General features: G+C 54.2%; 2 protein-coding genes across 14 annotated transcripts in view; one reads left to right on the top strand and one right to left on the bottom strand.

The window, feature by feature from the left end:
• ACKR2 (atypical chemokine receptor 2) overlaps positions 1–7,945 on the top strand; it is a 42,647-nt gene extending 34,702 nt beyond the window's left edge. For 8 of the 11 annotated variants that reach the window (XM_084754216.1, XM_084754214.1, XM_084754218.1 and 5 more), the window contains one exon: positions 4,910–7,945. In XM_084754216.1, coding sequence (XP_084610342.1) covers positions 4,920–6,068 — 1,149 coding nt within the window. In that variant the 5' untranslated portion in view covers positions 4,910–4,919 and the 3' untranslated portion in view covers positions 6,069–7,945. Of the gene's footprint in view, positions 1–186; positions 1,995–2,038; positions 2,487–4,880 lie in introns of those variants that run through there. The other 3 variants (XM_084754215.1, XM_084754213.1, XM_084754222.1) reach the window with 3 other exon arrangements.
• The window catches only part of CYP8B1 (cytochrome P450 family 8 subfamily B member 1), a 35,727-nt gene that overhangs the window by 15,515 nt on the left and 3,499 nt on the right, over positions 1–16,713 (bottom strand). Inside the window, exon 2 of one of the 3 annotated variants that reach the window (XM_084754210.1) lies at positions 11,445–15,562. The exons of 1 other annotated variant lie outside the window; for it this stretch is intronic. In XM_084754210.1, coding sequence (XP_084610336.1) covers positions 13,846–15,363 — 1,518 coding nt within the window. In that variant the 5' untranslated portion in view covers positions 15,364–15,562 and the 3' untranslated portion in view covers positions 11,445–13,845. Of the gene's footprint in view, positions 1–11,444; positions 15,563–16,713 lie in introns of those variants that run through there. One more of the 3 variants, XM_084754211.1, reaches the window with a different exon arrangement.

Here is a 16,713-nt window from a genome sequence, read left to right as displayed (position 1 = left end):
CTGATCAGAGGAGTGAAGCTAGTCCTGCATCCCTGATCAGAGGGGTGAAGCTAGTCCTGCATCCCTGATCAGAGGAGTGAAGCTAGTCCTGCATCCCTGATCAGAGAGGTGAAGCTAGTCCTGCATCCTTGATCAGAGGGGTGAAGCTAGTCCTGCATCCCTGATCAGAGAGGTGAAGCTAGTCCTGCATCCCTGATCAGAGGCTAGTCCTGCATCCCTGATCAGGGAGCCATCTTTCTCTATAAAGGAAGGTCACCCTCTTTGGCTAAGCATGTAGCTTTGAGAGAGACAACACGGGGCAGGGGGTAAGGATGGGGGCACCCGCTCAGCCAGCTAGATGGGCCATGTCAGCCTTGGTGGTCAGTGGGATGACCATCAGATGTCATCAGGTCACCTTCACACTCCCCTTTCTATCTCTGTAACTTTGTACAGCATTGAGCACAACTTTAAGTTCACTTCATCCACGCCACAGTTCATGCCATCCCGTGCTTCAGTACCTAGGTATGGGTGGAGGCTTTCTAGATACGACATCAAAAGCACAGGCCAAAACCAGAGCTGGGGGGTGGGATTAGAGCAAGCAGACGCTGCCGAGGAGAGGCTCATCAGGACCTGCAGGGATCCCACACGTCAGTCATCTGACGAGGGATTAATACTGGAAGCACATAAGGACATACGCTGTTACCCCACTACATCATCTGATTTTAAAATGAGCAAATGGGGCTGGGTGTGGGGGCGCAGGCCTTTAATCCCAGCACTCGGGAGGCAGAGGCAGGCGGATCGCTGTGAGTTCAAGGCCAGCCTGGTCTACAAAGCGAGTCTTAGACAGCCAAGGCTACACAGAGAAACCCTGTCTTGAAACAAACAAACAAAAATAAAATGAGCAAATGATTAGCTGGGCCTAACACTCCATGCCTGCAATCTCAGTGCTTGGGGATGTGGGCAGATCAGGTGACACCCTGCTACACAGCAAGGTCAAAGTCAGAAGTAATCAAAGCTCACAGAGCGAAACAAGCAAAAGACAAAAGGGTGAAAACATTGGCCCAGTGGACAGTAGTGCACTCAACTGTGTCCCTGGGAGTTAACATTAGTAACCACCACACTGGTGGTTACTGTGTAATCACACCACTGTAGGCTCAATTTTTTTAGCAAATATATTTTACAACGAACTTATTAACCGAGAGCACCTCACTTATAACCCGACTAACCTAAACAATAGGAAAAGAGGATTAAAGAACACAATAACAAAACCATAAGGATATCAGTTCTGAGGAACGATTCTCCTGGAGTAGTCAGCAGGATTTCTTCTGCTGGAACCTGGAGCAACCAGAACCCAGAACCTCAGCAGGAGCCAGGAGCTCCAAAGCCTTCCCTCGAGCCGTTCTCTCTAGGAGCGTCTCAAAGTGGAGCAATGAACAGACAAAACTATCCCAAGTCTCCCAAGGCCCCGCCTCTTGTTTTTGGCTCACATTTATACCTCCTCTCAGAATTTGTTCAAGGATGTTTTTCAGCTGGTTAACAACCAATCTCCCCCACATGGTGGTTTGACTTCTAAGGGGATAAACATCACCTGCTCTCTCATAAGTCTTTTTCTCATCCCCCACTTGTGATCTAAACAAAAAGCATGTTTCTCTCTCCTTCACACAACTCCAGGAAGGACTAATATCAAAAAGACAAAAAGCGAGAGCCAGTTCAAAGCAAGCCTGGTCTACAGAGCTAGCTCCAGGCCAGCCAGGGCTACAGAGCTGAGGATTGGTTTAAGAACCAAACCAAACCAAGAACAGCAAAAAAAACCCTGTTGTCTGTACAGAAAGGAGAGGCTCATGCCTCAGGGATGTAACAACTGTAGCCACCACGCGCCCTGAGCTTAGCCAAGGCCCAGGAGGAATGCCCCACTGCCATGGCCAGCAGCACACAGGGTCTGAATGTAGCAGGAGACTGGAACCACCAGATGCATGCACGTGTGCACACGCGGGCCTCCTCACACAAGCTGAGAGGTGAGCAGGCGTGGGAGAGGCTGGTGGATGGCGAGGATGCAGTCAGCGGAGGAGGTGCTGGGGAGCTGCCGCTCAGCGCAGTGACCATAGATGATTATGCGCGCTGTGTATATTTTTAAAAGCCTGAAAGTAGATTTGCACCAGAGCCAGGGAGAAGCACCCTTCCCACAGCCCCACAGGAGAGGACTCAGTGTAACAAGGAGGAGAACTGGAAAGTGAGCAGAGAGAGCGCGGGAACCTCGGCTCTCTAGCTGGGCACAGAGAGCAGACGCTGTGAGCATAAGGGAAGCCCGGCGCCTGACAGCTTCCCCACAAGCCTCCAAGCTTTAAATATAGTTCAGGAGATTTGATCAAAGGTGACACCTGTATGACAAGGCAGGCAAAGAAGGAATCCCTGCCACAGCTCTGAAGAACCCTGGACATTAATAAGCCTGGGGCAGCTGCAAGTGAGGGTCCCATGGACATCCAGCCGCACTGATTGGTTGGGAGAGGGTACGTCAGACACCTTGGTGTGGGGAAGAGAGAGATACAGAGCTGCTGAGCCGTTACATAACTGGGGGCTTGGTCTGTGATGGTGTTAAGAGGAACCCTCCGGAGAAGGCTGCCCAGACTCCGTTTATAGCCAACTGAGAGTCTCTTTCAGCTGGCCGGGGCCACATTCAGGCTTTCGGGGCCTAAGTGTAGCACTGAGTGTTCAAACAAGGGGTTCCTGAAGGCAAGACTCACACCCTGGCGTCTCACTTGGCAGCTGCAGGAGTCGTGGGGTGGGGGAGGGGGCGGGGGTGAGGAGTCGTGGGGTGGGGGTGGGGAAAGGGGTGAGGAGTCGTGGGGGGGCGGGGGCAGGGGTGAGGAGTCGTGGGGGGGCGGGGGCAGGGGTGAGGAGTCGTGGGGGGGCGGGGGCAGGGGTGAGGAGTCGTGGGGGGGCGGGGGCAGGGGTGAGGAGTCGTGGGGGGGCGGGGGCAGGGGTGAGGAGTGGTGGGGGGGCGGGGGCAGGGGTGAGGAGTTGTGGGAGGGGCGGGGGAAGGGTGAGGAAGAGGAGCTTTACCCAAGCCAGCAGTTTAATAGAAGCTAAGATAAGCAGTTGTCTGGAGGGAGGGGGGCTTCTAGCTGGGGAAATTTGACCTCAGGCTTCTAGAATAGAATTGGGTAATTTTCCACAAGATTCTCCATCAAGGAGATTAGATTCTAGTCAGGCCTAAAATGGCCTCAGCAGGAAAACAGGATGGAGGACTCTGTTGCCCTGTCACAATGGAAAGGGGCGCAGGGAGCACAGCAGTCAGCTGGCAGAGACTGCCAACATTCTTTTAAAAATCTGGTTTTGTTTTTAAACCAAACCCTATGTAGCCCTGGGCATCCTGGACTGACTGCTTTGAACCTGCTGTTTCTACCTGCTTCTGTCTCTGTGCTTTCTGTCTCTTTGATCAAGGGCAGACTGGTGGTTTCTTGGGCCAAATTTGAAGGCACTGGGCTCAGTTGCTGATTCTGTTCTAGTTTTGAACTCCTTGTCTCGCTGTGAATGTAATCGTTGAGGCTGCCAGGCCAGGGCCGGGCTTTGAGGGTGGCCGCTGGCCTGGTGATAGCTGTCTTCCTGCTGTGGTTCCCATGCAACCCCACTATGTTTCTGCACTCGCTGCTGGACCTGCAAGTGTTTGGGAGCTGTGAGGTCAGCCACCATCTGGACCTCACGTTGCAGGTGACGGAGAGCCTGGCCTTCGTCCACTGCTGTTTCACCCCGTCCTCTGCTATGTGTAAAGATTATCCTGTATTATTCAAACGCTGATTTCTCTGTCCTCATACTGAGGCTGCAATCCAGATATGGCACTGTAATGCTTATTCTAAGAATCTGTCTCAGGTTTGTGCAGACATTGCTCCCAATTTGTTTTCTGATCTGTCAGTAAAGCTAATTAGCCAATAACTGTGCAGAAGACAGAATAGGGCTGGACTTCTGTTCCTAACAATGAGATGGGTAAAGAGGTATTCAGCCACGAAGAGAGGTCAAGGAGAGAGGATGGAAAAACAGCTGGAGAAGAGAAAGCCATAAAATTCACATGTCTTGAGGATTTTGGCCGGGAGGTAGCTAGGTTAGCTCAGAGGACTGATGGAGACCAAGATTGCTCCATTACTGTGCATAGAAACGTGCTGAATAAAACTGAAGACTCATTTGCTTGGGGGATAGCTGGGTTAGAGGAAACTGCCAACCTTAAATTTCATGTTCTATGCAGTGTCTGCCCTGCTCTCATATCAGAGGCGTTCTGGGAACATTTGGCTTGGTCATTAGCTACACTCCTGGACACTTGTATTAGAAACTTCCAGACTAGGTATATGCCAACCGTGCCACCCCATAGGCCACTGAAACCCACAAGGTGACAGAGGCCATATTCCGGCCACCCCATGTCCACATATTAAAAATCCTTCAAGAGGTGACAACCCAGGCTAGACAGTGCCCCCCTTAATCTTCCCAGGGAGAATATGGAGTCTACCTGCACTTTCTTTCAGCTTGTGCTGTGCGCGCTGAGGGGCATCTCCCAGGCTGCTGTCCCAGTGTTTAGCCACAGCATCGAGAAAGGCCTCAGCTTACCAAAGGATGGGTTGTTTGAGAGGATACAGCCTCTCACGGTTTAGGCTCCTTTCTTTAATCTTTGTGTTTGCGTGTGTTTACATGTACATGTATGGGAGCATGAGAACATACATGTGGATGTCAGAGACCAAACCCACGTTCCGGTCTCCTCTTTGGTGGCGCAGGCTGGCTGACTTGTGAGCCACTGCTGCTTTGGCCTCTGTCTCTGCCTGTGGGAGTCCCACGGTTACAGATGTGCCTGCTGCTTGTGCGGGTGCTGGGGGACGTTTGCCCGAGCAGGCACTTCACCCACCGCATCATCTCCTCAGGCCCTCCCTGTGGCTTTTGTTTCCGGCAGAGCTTCAGCCATGCCCACCATCGCTTCCCTGCTGCCGCCGCTGGCCACCGCTGCTTCTGAGAGCAACAGCTCCACCTATGACTATGATTACCTGGATGATGTGGCCATCCTGGTCTGCAGGAAGGACGAGGTCGTGTCCTTTGGGAGAGTTTTCCTGCCGCTCATCTACAGCCTGATCTTCGTGCTGGGCTTGGCTGGGAACCTCCTCCTCCTGGTGGTCCTGCTCTGTTACGTGCCTCAAAGACGGATGATGGAGCTTTACCTGCTCAACCTGGCCATCTCCAACCTCTTGTTTGTGGTGACAATGCCCTTCTGGGCCATCTCTGTGGCCTGGCACTGGGTTTTTGGCAGCTTTTTGTGCAAGGTGGTGAGCACCCTCTATAGCATTAACTTTTACTGTGGTATCTTCTTCATCACTTGCATGAGCCTGGACAGATACCTGGAGATTGTCCACGCTCGATCCCTCCACAGACAGAAGACCCGGCTCAGGAACCTACTTCTCATTGCCATCGTGTGGACCATGGCCCTGGCCGTATCTGTCCCAGAAATGGTCTTCGTACGGGTCCACCAGACCATAGACAATGGGTGGCACTGCTATGCAGATTTTGGTGGACACGCAACCATTTGGAAGCTCTACCTGCGCTTCCAGCAGAACCTTCTGGGCTTTCTCCTTCCATTCTTAGCCATGGTCTTCTTTTACTCCCGCATTGGGTGTGTTCTGGTCAGGCTGAGGCCGCCAGGCCAGGGCCGGGCTTTGAGGGTGGCCGCGGGCCTGGTGATAGCTTTCTTCCTGCTGTGGTTCCCATATAACCTCACTATGTTTCTGCACTCGCTGCTGGACCTGCAAGTGTTTGGGAGCTGTGAGGTCAGCCACCGTCTGGACTACACAATGCAGGTGACGGAGAGCCTGGCCTTCTTCCATTGCTGTTTCACCCCCGTCCTCTACTCCTTCTCCAGTAGCCGCTTCCGCCAGTACCTGAAAGCTTTCCTGGCCGTGGTGCTGAGAAGGCGCCAGGAACCTGGCACTGCCCAGGCCCCTCCATCTAGCTGTTCTGAGAGCAGCAGGGTTAGTGCCCTAGATGACGTGGTCAGCATGAGTGATCTTGGGGAAAGGCAAGCGGATGGCTCCCCTAACAGGGGGGCTGTGGGGAATAATTAGGCCTGAGTGACCGTGCCACAGTCTGGGAATTGCACTGCTCTCTCTGAGGGGCAGCATGCCCATGCTGTTAGCTCCAGTGTTCTCAATTACCCACAATCCTCGCTCACTATTCTCTTCCTCTGTCTGCTTCCTGTACCCCATGCCCCCTGCTTGATCACCGCAACGGTCCCTACTGATCTCTGCTCCCATCACCGGCGTTTCTGTGGCCTCCTGGGCCCCTCTTGGCCTCCAGACCTTCACGGCTATGTGAGCTGTCTGTGCCCTCATCTTCAGTGCACTCCCTTCTGGTCTCTGGGTTCAGGACACCCTGGCTTCCACTTGCCAGGCTTATTCCAGTAGGAGGAGTCCAGCGATGTCATCTCCCTTGTGAGGAATCTGGCTCATTCCTTCTCTTCCTGGGGTCCTGGTTGAGGTCTCACCCTGTTGGTGAGGAAGGGCCCCGTGCCTGCCCTGCGTACTGCCCAGTCTACACACCCGGTGCTTCTGTGTTTTCACACTCACCACCTTCACTCAGGGCACAGGGTTCTCCGGTTTGTTGTCCTTACTGGCTGCCGCCTTAAGCCAGTCCACGCAGCTGAGCTGCAAAGCAAGGCTTCCAGTGCACGGCTGGCTGCAGCGCTCACCCCCACACCCCAGAAGCTAGTGTGTGTGAGGCTCTGCGCATCTATGGTATGTGAGCAGCTCTTCCCTTGCAGTGTTCCTGGGAAAAGCTGCAGGCTCTCAGTCCACCACGGCCCCTTTTTCTGTAGCTCAGGTAGGAGGATGCCTGCCTGCCCTTGACAGCAACCCAGAGTGTGTGGTCTGAAGACACTGGGGTGCTCTAGCTGGAGAGCAGCCCAGAGGGGCACATCCGGCAGCAAGAAGGCGGGGACCATCCCGACTCTCACTCTAATCTCGGGGCCTTCAGACTTTCCTGGGGTCCGTCATCAAGTTCAAAGCTTCATCTGAACTTTTTAAAACACATGCTGCTGAGAAAGCAGCCCCTCGGCAATCCTGCTGGGAAAACTGTGTATCCACACGCAGAGGTTAAACTAGATCCCCATTTCTCTTCCGGTACCGAGATGAGCTAAAAATGGATCAAAGACTCTGGTGCATGAGCCAAAGCTTTGAAACCACGAGGGAGAACCGCAGCGGAGACAAGCGAGGACAGCGTCAGAGGCAAGGACCTGCTGAGCAGAGCGCCAACAGCCCAGCGAGCACCCGGACTGCATGGAATTACAGTCTCCACCACACAGGGCAGTTGTCAGGGAAAAGAGACAGCCTTCCGACAATCCAGCAGCTTTCACCTAACAGGGCTGATATCCAGACTGTACAGGGAACAAAAAGTTGGTAAGCTCGAATAACCCAATTTTTAAAAATGGGTGAGTGATGAGAACAGACATTTCTCAAAAATGCACGAAAGGCTCTCTGCGTTCTAGTCTGTCACAGAAACGCAAACCACCTCACCCTGTCAGACCGGCAGCGAGAACGGCAGAACAACCAACTCTGCTAGGACACGGAGGGAAGTGGACCCTTGTAGACTGGTACAGATGCTAGGCAGGGATTTGCTTGTTCCTTAAAAATGTGACCATACAGATGCTGTGAGGTATTACCCAGCCTTGAGGAAGAGGAGGAAGAGAAAGAAAGAAGAATCTGGAAAATGGACAGAGTTCTGGTTGAATGAAGTGACAGAGGCCAGGCCTAGAAAGATGAATATCACTTACTTCTGCTGGTGTGTGGAAATTAAGACAAAAGAGAGGACACTTGAAAGCAGGAGAGGGGAGAGAGAGGAAGATCCCAAGGGTGGAACTGGACAGAGCATGCCGCACACACGTGGAAAGGTCACACGAACCTTGTGAGTCTGCACAGGATGAGTTCATAACCACAACAGAAATAAGCTTTGCTAGTCCAAGGTGTACGTCCCCATGAAAAACTGTACCTACCAGAATAGTGGGTAAGAGGGGAGGACATCCTATTGAAACTTTAGGTGTGAGAAGCCTGGGAGAAAGAGGAAATGGAAGGATCCAGTGGGTCCTGGAAAACTACAGGCAAGTCTGGGCCCTGGGGCCCTCCGCAAACTGTGGCAACAGCCAAGGAAAAAATAGGCAGTAAAAACCTTGAACCCCTACCCGGACTAGCCGATGGACATTCTCCACTGTTGAGTGGAGAAGGAGATCTGACTTTCACACAAACTCTGGTGCCCCATATTTGAACATGTCCCTTGGACGGAGATGCCTGGTGGCCCTCAGAGGAAAGATAATAGGTCACCAAGGAGAGACTTGATACCGTATGAGCATATTCAGGGGGAGGAGGTCCCCCTCAGACACAGACTTAGGGGAGGGGAGTAGGGGGGAAGTGGGAGGAAGGGAGGAATGGGAGGATACATGGGATGGGCTAACAACTGAGATGTAATATGTATAAATTAATAAAAATGTATTTAAAAAAAAAAAGAAATAAGCTTTGCGTGCCGTGAGGCCGGGATTTTGTGTATGCATGAGCGTACGCATGTACATGTGCATGCGTGTGCATGCAGGTGTTCATGGGTATGTATGGGCCAGTGTGTGGAAATCACTGGACAACTGCATGTGCCACTTCTCAGGTGTCATTCACTTTTTTTGCTTGTTTGTTTTGTTTTTCGAGATAAGTTTTCTTGTGTAGCCTTGGCTGCTGTGGACTCGCTTTGTAGACCAAGCTGGCCTTAAACTCACAGCGATCCGCCTGCCTCTGCCTCCCGAGTGCTGGGATGACAGGCGCCCACCACCGTGCCTGGCTCCCCTTTGTTTTCTGAGACAGATCTTTCCCTGGCTTTGAACTCACCAAGCAGACAAGGCTGAGCATCCTGTGCCCGCTCCACACTGAGACTGCACCTGCCTGTGCGCCATGCTTGGGTTGTCCCTGCAGTCTGGGGGGCTCAGGTCCTGCCTGTGCGCGATGCCTGGGTTGTCCCTGCAGTCTGGGGGGCTCAGGTCCTGCCTGTGCGCCATGCCTGGGTTGTCCCCGCAGTCTGGGGGGCTCAGGTCCTGCCTGTGCGCCATGCCTGGGTTGTCCCCGCAGTGTGGGGGGCTCAGGTCCTGCCTGTGCGCCATGCCTGGGTTGTCCCCGCAGTCTGGGGGGCTCAGGTCCTGCCTGTGCGCCATGCCTGGGTTGTCCCCGCAGTCTGGGGGGCTCAGGTCCTGCCTGTGCGCCATGCCTGGGTTGTCCCCGCAGTCTGGGGGGCTCAGGTCCTGCCTGTGCGCCATGCCTGGGTTGTCCCTGCAGTCTGGGGGGCTCAGGTCCTGCCTGTGCGCCATGCCTGGGTTGTCCCTGCAGTCTGGGGGGCTCAGGTCCTGCCTGTGCGCCATGCCTGGGTTGTCCCTGCAGTCTGGGGGGCTCAGGTCCTGCCTGTGCGCCATGCCTGGGTTGTCCCTGCAGTCTGGGGGGCTCAGGTCCTGCCTGTGCGCCATGCCTGGGTTGTCCCTGCAGTCTGGGGGGCTCAGGTCCTGGGTTGTGAGTGGCAGGTGCTTTCCTGACTGAGCTACTCATCCTGCCCCCCACACCCCACAACACTTTCTCACGCAGTGCCCAGACACCTGCCAAGTCCTCCATTCCTAATGCCCCCCCCACTCCCTGCTGCTCTCTGCATACCCCAGCCCTCTGCTCTGCTTCTCCCTCTTGTAATGCGGCTTCATTCTGCTCTGCTGTGTTCACTCACCTCACGAGCTAGTCCACTCGCTTTGCGCTCTGTGGAAGGCTGCCCCGCACTGTGCCCTGTGGAGGCCCAGCGGAACACAGTGGTCGGCTTTAATGATTGGGTCTGCCGCGTCCTCTGAGTTACACAGGGTGCTGCTGCTGGGTGGTGGTGGCACCTGTGGCAGGTGAGGCCCCTTGGAGCAGGCCCTTAGGTCACTAGGCGCGTGCCCTTGGCGGGGATGATGGACTTCAGCCTCTTTCCATTTCCGTTTTTTCCTTAGTGGCTTATGAGTTGAGCGTTGCTGGCTCGCTCCCTGCCATCGCCAGCTAGTGCAGCCACCAGCAACTCAAAGCAGCGTGTCTTGGGCTGCAGCCTACCCAACCCTGAGGCTCAATAAACCTTTTCTCTTTAATCATTTGTGATCTCAGGTACTTTGTTGTACAACTTTATATTTTCATGACCACAGTGATTCATTTTGTATGTGACCCGGGAAGTCAGTGGAATGAAGGCATCCGGAACATGCTGGAATACAGGCACAGAACTGTAGTCAGGGAGCAGAGAGAGGTGAGGGCTGATGCTCAGCTCGCTTCCTCCTTTATCCATTCCTACCCTGTCCGTAGCATAGCTAGAGCAGCTCTGTCTACCTCAGTTACTCTACTCTGCAAACTCCTTCACACATGCCTACAAGCTGTCTACACCCTAGTGACCAGAGCGGAAGCTTTCCTTTTTGTTCCCGTCACCTCCTCCTCCCCCTCCCTCCTTCTGTTCCTCTCTCTCCCCTCCCTCCTTCTGTTCCTCCCTCCTCCCTGCTTCTGCTCCTCCCTCCCCTCCCTCTTCCCCACTCCCCTCCCTCCTTCTATTCCTCCCTCCCCCTCCCCTCCCTCCTTCTGTTCCTCCCTCCCCTCCCTCCTCCCCCCTCCCCTCCCTCCTTTTTCCCCCTCCCTTTCCCCCTTTTGATTTCTTGCTACTTCTTTTTTGAATGAATGACTAGTGAACAGAGACTTGAAAAGGAAGACAATGTCCCATCCAGTTCTTTTGTCTGAGTTTAGTAACCATGCGCCTATACATGCACACATGCACTTCTGCATACACATGCACAAGCATACACACGCGCACATGCATGCCCAGTTGTTTCCTTACCCCCCCCCCAGCTCTGCTGCCTTTGGATCTCTGTCCAGGGCCCCAGGTCCTCTGTGTAGGGAGGGGCCCGAGGCTGACCAGCTCCTTATCTGCAGCTGGTGATTTGCCTAAGCACATGGCGGATGGATGCTGGAGCACCAGGCAGGCTGATGAGCTCCAGGGTCTCCCGAGTGAGTCCCTCACTGTGTGCCCATGATGCGCAGGTGGGATGGGACATGGTGTGCCAGGTGAGAGAGTCCAGGGGCCTTGTAAGCAGCCTTGGCCATGTCTGTCCCTGGCAGTCTATTGTGGGGGCTGTGAGAACACATACAGCTGTGGGCACGGATCTGTTAAGGATAAACCATCTGCTCTATGCCCACTGGCTTTGTAACTGTTGTCACATGTCTGTGACATGTGGGTGTGCACCTCCTGGGAAAGGCAGGCTCGTAGTCAGCAAAGCTCTGGAGGAGCCCTGGCCGCAGACACCCAGCACTGCTCAGCTGTAGGGACCCAGGGTTGTATGATCCTTTTGCTCCCTAATATCTATGGGGCTTGCTACTCCAATCTAACCCATTTATCTCTCAAGTGAATGACACAGAGGCACTATATTTTATTTTATTTCCTAAGAGATTTATTTATTTGTGTATATAAGCAATCTATTTTATTAACACACTCTTGGCACTATGCTGGGCAGGTTCTGAGGTGCCCTAACCCAACTATGCTGTTAGTACCCAGATAAATGTTCAGTTACTTGCCACCTTAGATTTGGCATGGCTCGCTCTGTTCCAAGTGTGTCCTCGGGGAGCACTTCTCTCTGCCACATGCTTGTGGTCCCCCCCCACCCCCCGTCTAACGGCGACACCCTTCTCCCCATCTTCTTCACCCTCCTTTCCTTCCGTTCTCCCTCCTGAGAGCCGTCATTCGATCCCAAGTCCCGCCTTCCTGCCCAGTCATAGGCTCCAGCCTTTTATTAAGCAATCAGAGATTATTGGGGAGCATTGTTTACAGCATAGTAGTCAATACAAGTCCTGTGTCCAGACTGCAGCCTGATCTTGGGGCACAGAGCTCAGCATCTGACCACACAGCGCACATGTCTATCCCTAACACATCTTCTCCTGGATCCCCGGTCCAGCTGCCCTTGTTCCCCAGGCCATCCTAGTCCCAGCCAGGCCCTGCCACCAGCCAGCCAGCCACAGAGCTTGTGGCAGCAGTTGCCCGTCCTCCCAGCCTGGGGAAGCACATCTAGCCATGAGGCTACCCGGGTTTTATGCACCAAGATGCTGAGGTCATAGAAGGGCAGAAATAATTTGAGTACAAAGTAAACCGCCAAGGCCAGAAATCAGGGTTCTACCATGTAATGCACATGTAGAGAATTGGTAGGCAGCAGCAAATGGACGGGTTAGCGCACTCTGATGGGCTCACTCCTTGGTCCTGCTGACTCTGGGACCCCATAGTCCAGGCACAGGAGAGTCAGGAGTGTGCCTGGTCACACTGGCCCACAAGTGCTGCACCCCCTTTCTTCATCCCTGCACCTCTCACCTCTTTGCCCCTCAGGACCTCCTAGGAAAGAGCCCTGATGGGCGTGGCTCCGGGCCAGGAGCAGGAAGGGCAAACCCAGGCAGCAATGATGTAGCCCAAATGCTCTGGCATGCATAAACAATGTTCGGGGAGCCAGGGGCCCAAGGGCGTGTCTAAGATGGGAACATGGAAACCAAGAAGGCTTCCGGGAGTACCTGGCCCTGCGCTTGTGGTAAAAGCTATGCCTCTGCCTTTGAGATAGCTCCCCGGCAGAAAATGCGTAGAGATGAAGCAACTCAAATGACAGGTGCGCCGGGCGTGGTGGCGCACACCTTTAATCCCAGCACTCGGGAGGCAGAGGCAGAGGCGGATCGCTGTGAGTTCGAGGCCATCCTGGTCTACAGAGTGAGTCCAGGACAGTCAGGGATACACAGAGAAACCCTGTCTCGAAAAACAAAACAACACAACAAACATCAAATGACAGGTGCATGAAGGTGACCGTGATCCAGGAAGAGGAAACGGTGGCAGCCAGAGGCACTTTTTGAAAGTGGCCTTGGGATACTGTGTGAACAAAGGGTGAAGGTGTCAGGCCTGTGTGTGTGGAAACGGCAGCAGAGGAAGGCAGGAAGTGACATTTTCAGAGGCATTTGCAGGGCTTGAGTGGACAGGCCTGGGCCTGATTGTCTGTGAGGGAGGAGGTGAGGTTTTTGGTGTCTGCTCTGGGTCACGAGTGAAGAGGGGTCCTAAGCATTCTCTGCAGGGAGCAGGAGAGAAAGCGCTTCCCAGAATGTGGGGCAGATGCTGAGTTTTGCGTGGACCAAGCACATCCGAGGGGCTGCGTGGGAGACCCCACAGGGAGCTGAAAGGCATGCTCGTGGAGAGAACCAGCTCAGCGGTGGTGGTCTCGGGAGCCACGAGGGAAAAGATGCAGGAAAGGGGCAGGGGCATGGAGCAGCCTTCGAGGTGGCTCCGGCCGGCCTGTACACTGGCTCGGCCACTTTCAAAAGCACCGAGGCGTTTGACGACAAGACCACAGTGACCCAAAGCCCCTGCGGAGAATCTTGGGAATTGACGAAGGGCAAGTTGTCTGGAAACTGGGCTACAGGAAGCAAGCCGAGAAACGAGCCTCAACTCCAGCCCTTTGCCTTTAGCACGTGCGTGCACTAGCGAGTTAGCGACTGCACAGAGCAACATCTCCTGAGTCTGAACCGGCAGGATGTGGAGTAAGGGCTTCGAGCAAAAGCAGGCGGAGGGTGTGAGGCAGCGTTTGCAAGATGCTGTTTGAGCTTGGGAGCCGGTTCTACCTTCCAGGATGTAAGGAGCCTGGCTGAGTGCCTGCTGCAAATGGAGCTTGGCGATGGGGTCTTACAGGGAGCATGACAAGCCTGTGAGATGTCTAGGAGGCAAGAGGTCGGGGGTCCCGTGAGAGGCAGGGGTGCCACAGAGCCGGAAGGACAGGTGTTTAGTGCTGCTCTGGGCTGCAGGGTGTGGTCAGGCCTGAGCGCAGTGCATGGGCTTCAGGCGGTAACGGAAGCGTACCTCGTAGCTGGGCTGTGAGGTGCCGAAGCCCCAGCGCCTTGGGTGAACAGGGGGCACGGGCGTGCCAGGGTCCACGAGCTCAAAGTCAAAGTACGTAACCATAAGCAGTATAAAGATCTTCATCTCACTGAGGGCAAAGAACCTGCCGGGGCAGATGGACACGCCTGAGCCCCAGGGCATGTTGAAGTGGTGGATCTTCTGGCCGGACTTGTAGAAGTCCACTTTCCGGGAGCCATCAGGGTTGAGGAACCGATTGTACTTGAAGGCTGTGGGCTCAGGGTGGATTTCGGGGTCCATGTGCACTGAGAGGTAGGGGAAGAGGGCCACCTTGTCTCCACTTCGGATCTGGTACTCTCGCCCGCTGGCCATCCTTAGAACATAATCCTTCTGTACCACCCTGAGGAGTGTCGGGGTAGCACGCAGACGTAGCGTCTCTTCCATCACACTGTCCAACACTGGGGTGCATTTCAGGGCGCTGAGTTTGAAGGCAAAGGACTTCTTTGCTTCCAGCCTGGGCTCCCCCAGGACCCGGGTGGCCTCCTCTTGTACGGCCTTCATGGCGTCCCCGTGCGTCAGCAGGAACACCAGGGCCCAGAAGCAGGTCGGCCCCGTGTTCCCCTGGGAGGCCCAGAGCATCATGAAGTTAAATTTGTCCTGCATGGACGAAGCCATGCCGTGCTCCCTCAGGAACTGAAGCATGTGGCCTAGCCAGTCACTGACCCCGTCCTTGGCCAGGTTCTGCTCCACGCAGAGTTTCCGGTGGAAGAGGCGCTGCAGTTGCCTGACTTCTGTCCACTCCCGGGGCCACAGCAGAGAGTACACAAACCTGGGGAAAAGAAGGTCGAACCTTCGGAAGTTCTCGAAGAGCTCACTGGCCTCCCGCAGGTCCTGTTCCTTGTCCTTGGTGTAGCCGAAGAGGCTCAGGAAGCCCGCCTTAAACAAGATGCTGTAGCTGAAGTGGAAGAGGCCGTCTTCCTGCCAGGAGCTGGCGCCCGGACTCGGGCCTTTGGGCCCTAGCATCACCAGGGACAGGCTGTCCAGCATGGACCTGTTGAGGTCCTCCAAGCCTTGCCCCATCAGATGCTTGGTACTTGCTAAGTGCAGCATCCGGTGGTCCCCATCCATGCTCTGGTAACCAAAGACCTTGAGCACCAGCCCTTGTGCATACTTTGTGAAGTCTAGTGTTTTCTCTGTGTTCTTAAGGATGGGGCCGAAGGAGAGGGGATCCACGACAAAGGTGAAGTACTGGCCTCCCAGCTGCACTGTGAACACATCCCCGTGCTTGGCCTGCATCCCCTTCAAGAACTCAAACATGTTCTTCCGGAAAGCCATAGCGTGACCCAGCCAGGGCACGAAACCCTTGTCCAGAGGTGGCTCCCCGGGCCTGCGGCGCCTGAGCAGCGTGGACAGATACAGACATCCCACAACGACCAGGAGCAGGGCTCCCAGCACTGGCCCCCACAGCACCATGGCCAGCTCCAGCAGGCTGAGCGCTGTGCAGGCACTCCCCAGCTCTCCAGCACTGCGTCGCTTTATGTGGCTTTCAGAAGTTGGCAGTGCAAAGGTCCATGCCCTTGGACTTTGCTCTGTGACTGTGAGATGTAATAAACAACCCTAGTTAGCTGGCACAGGGAAAGAGGTCCCAGTGTAACACATGACACAGCAGAACCTGGTCAGGCAAGAGGAGGAGGGGTTGATTAGAAAGCGGGCAAGAGAAAAGCAGGTCGTGGGCCAGCTGTGCACTTTGCTCTGACTCCTCGGATGCAGGTCTGGCGCGTTATCTCTCCGCTGACCTTGAGCCCATCCCCACTGACTGCCCACACTCGTATTCACTCACATATCGACTTATTTGCTAGCTCATCCACTAACTGTACGCTTCTCTTTCCTCATCTGTTAAGCTAAAATCTTAAAGTGCATGTGTGTGTGTGCGCGCACGTGTGTGCATGCATGTGTGTGTGTTGGGGGGGTACATGGTTGAAAAAGGTATCTTCTATTAAATCACCTTATTTTGTTTAAGATTTTAAAATCTTACCTGTCTCTTCTTTTTAAGATTATTTTTATTTACATATATTCACATTTACCCGCTTATATGTATGTGCACCACATGCATGCCTGCTGCTGGTGGGAGCCAAAAAAAAAAAAGGGTACTGGACCTCCTGGGCCTGGAGTTTCAGATGGTTGTGAGCCACCTGGTGTGGGTTCTGGGAACTGAATTTGGGTTCTCTGGAAAAGCTGAACATGCTCTTAACTGATGAAACAGCTCTCCAGACCCTGTAACTTTTTTTTTTTTTTTTTGAAGCAGGATCTCTCCCTGAACTTGGAGTCCAGCCACTGACTACTCTGGCTGGCCACTGAGCTCCCAGAATCCTCTGTTTTTGCCTCTCCATCGCTGGGATTACAAATGTGCACCAATGTGCCTACCCCTGAGCAGAGGAGACCTCAAATCCTGCTACCACAGTGACACACTTCCTCCAATAAGGCCACACCTCCTTTAACAAGGCCACACCTCCAATGAGGCCACACCTCCTTTAACAAGGCCACATCTCCAATAAGGTCACATCTCCAATAAGGCCACATCTCCAATAAGGCCATACCTCCTTTAACAAGGCCACACCTCTAACAAGGCCATACCTCCAACAAGGCCATACCTCCTTTAACAAGGCCACACCTCCTTTAACAAGGCCACACCTCTAACAAGGCCACGCCTCCTTTAACAAGGCCACACCTCCTAACAAGGCCACACCTCCCCCTAGTGCCACTCCCTGTGGGCCAAGCATTCAAGCAGGAGTCTATGGGGGCCGTTCCTATTCACAGCACCTC

This window comes from Acomys minous, assembly GCF_964271855.1.
Source record: "Acomys minous genome assembly, chromosome: 13".
In the NCBI taxonomy this organism is placed as follows: Eukaryota; Metazoa; Chordata; class Mammalia; order Rodentia; family Muridae; genus Acomys; species Acomys minous.
The sequence above is the reverse complement of the archived record's forward strand: the minus strand, read 5'-3'. Positions and strand labels throughout refer to the sequence as shown.